At 34.5% G+C, this 4,212-nt stretch overlaps 1 protein-coding gene across 1 annotated transcript in view; it reads right to left on the bottom strand.

The window, feature by feature from the left end:
* Positions 1-4,212, bottom strand: part of ecm1b (extracellular matrix protein 1b) — a 13,928-nt gene that overhangs the window by 1,608 nt on the left and 8,108 nt on the right. The window contains exon 8 of the mRNA XM_016563632.1: positions 223-484. Coding sequence (XP_016419118.1) covers positions 223-484 — 262 coding nt within the window. The remainder of the gene's footprint in view (positions 1-222; positions 485-4,212) is intronic.

A 4,212-nucleotide genomic window follows, 5' to 3' on the forward strand; every position in this document is an offset into this window, starting at 1 on the left:
GGGGGGGGGATCGACAGTTTAATAAGAAAAGGTGATGCCAGTTTTTTTCTTTTCAGCTTAAAGGAATTGTTATATTTACTACTTAGTTCTGATGTGTTTGTATGTTGATTACGCAAACTTATTTTATTTACCAGCTATTGAAAGAGTTCAGCTGGAAGTGTTTTCATGAATTCAGAAATTGTGAATTGAACTGTGAATCATTTGTGATTTGTTTCTCTTCACCTTCTTTTCAGCACAGCGTTGTTCGCTCTTTTTCTCCTTACAGCACTGGCTGTATTCTCTCTCGAGGACATTGATGGCCTTCGATTGACGGACCAGCCAGCCGTAGCCAGTGCGAGGAAGACACTTGGGCATGTATCGTGGTCGGATCTTGTGATGAGTGCAGATATGTGCTACGTTGGAGGAATCGGGACGGCCAGGTGGAAAGCTGATGTATGGAACTTCCGACTGCTTCGTAAGTGCTTTTGGAGAAGCCACCAATGAGCTGGATGATTAAAGAGAGAGAGCAATGTTTAAGTATTTATACATTGTCTATTCATTTTTCTTTTCCTCTGTCTCATTTGCAACCCTAAATGTGCTTATTTACATGGTGGGACGAATGAGTATTTGTTACATCACCACCTACAACTAGAATATGAACCAGTGTTGAGGATGACACATTTCTTCTTTTTATGGGTTGAGAAGATGACATACTTTTTTCTGTCCAGCTACATTTTTGTCTACATTGAAAAAAAACATACTTACTTCTCTTTGTACAAATATTATAGTTCTGCTAATTTATTTAGGGAATAAGGTGTCAAAAAATCAGTTGGTACAATGGCCCAGTTATGACTGGTACTGTTTTTGACAGACCTATTGAAATCAATAAAAAAAAAAAAAAACATAAATTACTTGTAAAAATAAGCCGAGGTGTTTTGTTCTTCTTGGGTACCTTTGCAAATTATTTGCACAATATATAAACAAATCTTGTCTGGACCTGAAGTAACGTCATGCAGCAGCATATTAGGGTCGGTTGTAAATGTAGAAGGTTTATAAGACTCTTAAACATGAACTTCTTGGATTTTATTGTTTGCCAAATTTGAATTTCAGGTGGACTGACTATAAAATCTTGAATATTCAAATCTGTTAATAAATGTGAAAGTGAACTTTGAAGGGGGTAAGAGTTTTTTTTCTGTTTAGGTCACCGATTATGTGTCTTTAAACTGTATACTTAAAAACCATATATCATGTGGCCTAACCATTGGAGAACATTTTCCAAGATATGCATCTCATACATTGGCAGATTCTTATCGCATGAAGAGTTAATGTAAAATATTTTGTCATGTAATCTAAAAATGTACTTTATGGGTTAATATCTAAACATCGAACTTTTTATTGAAGTCAAAAATGTTTATACAACTGAATCTAACTACAATTAAAGTTCTTGATTGTTTTGATGTTACAAAAAACATAAGCTGGGAGATGAAATTATTGCTCATGTGCCACATTTGGGTCTTCAGTTCAGTCGACTTCTTTTCATCATTAAATCAAAAATTGACAGTGTGCCACCTTTTATTTTGTGTCATAGATATCATTATAGAATGAGAGCAGAAGAGAAAGAACACTACTTAAACGGTTTTAAAAAACATATTTATTCTCAATGTTGTACAGAATTTATTTTAAGCAGTCTTTTCATTATTTGATGTGAACATCTATCACGTGGCATAACCAATGTTGAGTCCAACAGGATTTGAAGAATAACTAGTCAGGACCACTGGTTCAAAATTGAGAGTATTTACTAGAGATCAAGTACACAGGGTAGTAAATGAAGAGAAGAACCCCTCCCTTTTCTTCAGTCATCTTTTATACTCTTTAATAAGAGTGTGTGCCTACATATTCTGTGTTATGTGCGTGACCATTATCATACCATACCGTACTTTCCCAGCCAATATCTACGAAAAAGCTTGAACATTGCCAAATACTGCATGTGCATTTTACAATTTTAAAATACAGAGTAAAAATGGTACACCACATCAGCATTACAGTTATTTCCATGACTATTAAATTTTAAAATAAAAGATTTTTGAAAAAAAAAAAAAAAAAAGGCATATAACATCATTTTTAAAACATTTTCATTTTTGAGACTTTTAGATCTGTAAACTACATGAAGAGGGAGCCATTATGAAACAAATGTTAGATCAAGGCTTACAGAAATATATACCATAAAACAAAAGCTAGAAATGTTTTCTTAACATCTTTCTGTAATACTGATATGTTGTTAAAACCTCAAGCACAGTAAAGAAATATAGAATATAGTAATTAGTAAAAATAACAGTTGAATGATCCAATTCATTTTGATTCACTGACATTGAATCAAACATTGATTTTAAAAATTTCTTTTGTAAAAAAAAAAAAAAAAAAATGCCCATTAAAAACTCAAACTAAAAACGCACTGTATTTACTCCAGTAGAAACCTACCCTTTGCAAGCGCTGGAGTTATATTTGAAGCCTCGAATCTTTTGTGGAGTGTTGCCATTTGAGACCTCGGAGGAGACGTGATATGAAGAATCTGAAGCCTCTTTATCAAAACAGCTCCATCTGGCCTTCCCGCTCTTCTTGCAGCAGAAGTAGTGACTGGTCTTAATAGAGAATTCCTGAGTACAGTAGGCAGACAGACTCTTCTTCCACTGAATGATTGGAAAGACAAATCAGAAATCAGAAATAAATATACAAAAGGAAAAACAATGAGGTACATCTACAATGAAAAAGAGAGGCCGCAACAGTCATGAGAGAATTATACACGCACAAACAGTCAAAGCCGTTTACTTTGACAACGGTCCATTTCAGACTGCCAATGTTTTGGATGCTTTGGCACCAAAGACTAAATATTGAAATGAAAACAAAGAGAGATTTTGTCTAAAGACCTTGATTGTACATGAGTGCAGATCTGTCCCTGGTGCACAACAATGTCCATATAAAGACAAAGTAAATAACAGAACTGAGCAACATCAAAAAATTTAAGTCAATGTAAATACAGTAAATTACAAAGGCAAAGCAGGGGAAAATAAGTATTTAACGGTCTTTCAAATATTATTTAGTAAGAAATGTACTTTCTGGTGAAATGCTAGTCCTCCTAGATCTGTGGCCTCTGCTTTAGTAATGTAAGGAATCTGAAAGCAGTTAAGAACTGGATTTAAACCAGATGTGAGTGTAAACAAACACGGTGACTCTGTAGCGCTAAAACTGTTTGAGAAAGGCTACGCAGCCTCAAATAATGGTAGAGGTTTGGCGCTGGATTAACAAATGACAGGCGTGTTTGGGAAACCTGTTTGGAAACAGGCAATAGAGTGCTGCAGGGATGACATGTTAGCACTAGAAACAAGTTAGCATTTCAGACCTTCTGGTTCCATCATCCTGAAGTCAATAGGTTGAAAAACACAAGTTTTTGGTTATGGCAAGCTGAACAAATTTTCATGCTTTATTCTACAACATAACATGCATCAGTAATACCCCCTTTAGATTTTTTTTTGTTTTTTTACAGCGTTTACTTGTATTAAAATAGGTGGTTGCTAACAAATGGCCAAATGGGACTACAGAGGCTGTTGTGGACATTAAAAATCATTATACAAATTAATTAACAGAGTTTACCTTACACCTTTACGTTTAAAAAAGATTTACAGAAACTCCTCTGATCTTTGTTTTAATTGCAAAAAGCGCAAAGGAACATTCCGTCACTGCTTCTGGTATTGTGACAAAATCTTTTCTTTTTGGACTAAAGTACATAATTTTTTACAAAGTCTTTTTAAGTTGAAATTTTGTTTTTCTCTGGAACTGTATTTGTTATACAGTGGAGTGGAGACTGTGTTTGACTTCCACACCAAACAACTGTTTCTAATTTTGGTTTATCTGGCAAAGAAATGTATATTGTTACTGTGGTCATCTCCTCAAGTACCCTCTTTTAAAATGTGGTTGTCTCAAATATCTACGTTACTTCCACTTGAGAAACTCACCTTTGATATACATCAAAAGTCTAATGATTTTTGGCAGATATGGACACCTCTCTGGTGCTACATTAACAACCTCTCTTGATCTTCTATTCTATGGTGCATATTTAGCCTCTAGCCTGACTGTATTAACTTTTCTACCTGATTGTATGCTTCTTATTGTTTTCCATTGTATAGCTGAGACTGTATCTGTATGTTTATGTGCATTAGAATAACCGACTAATAAAAA

The sequence above is a fragment of the Sinocyclocheilus rhinocerous genome, unplaced genomic scaffold (assembly GCF_001515625.1).
Source record: "Sinocyclocheilus rhinocerous isolate Xijiao unplaced genomic scaffold, SAMN03320098_v1.1 scaffold491, whole genome shotgun sequence".
NCBI classification, from domain to species: Eukaryota; Metazoa; Chordata; class Actinopteri; order Cypriniformes; family Cyprinidae; genus Sinocyclocheilus; species Sinocyclocheilus rhinocerous.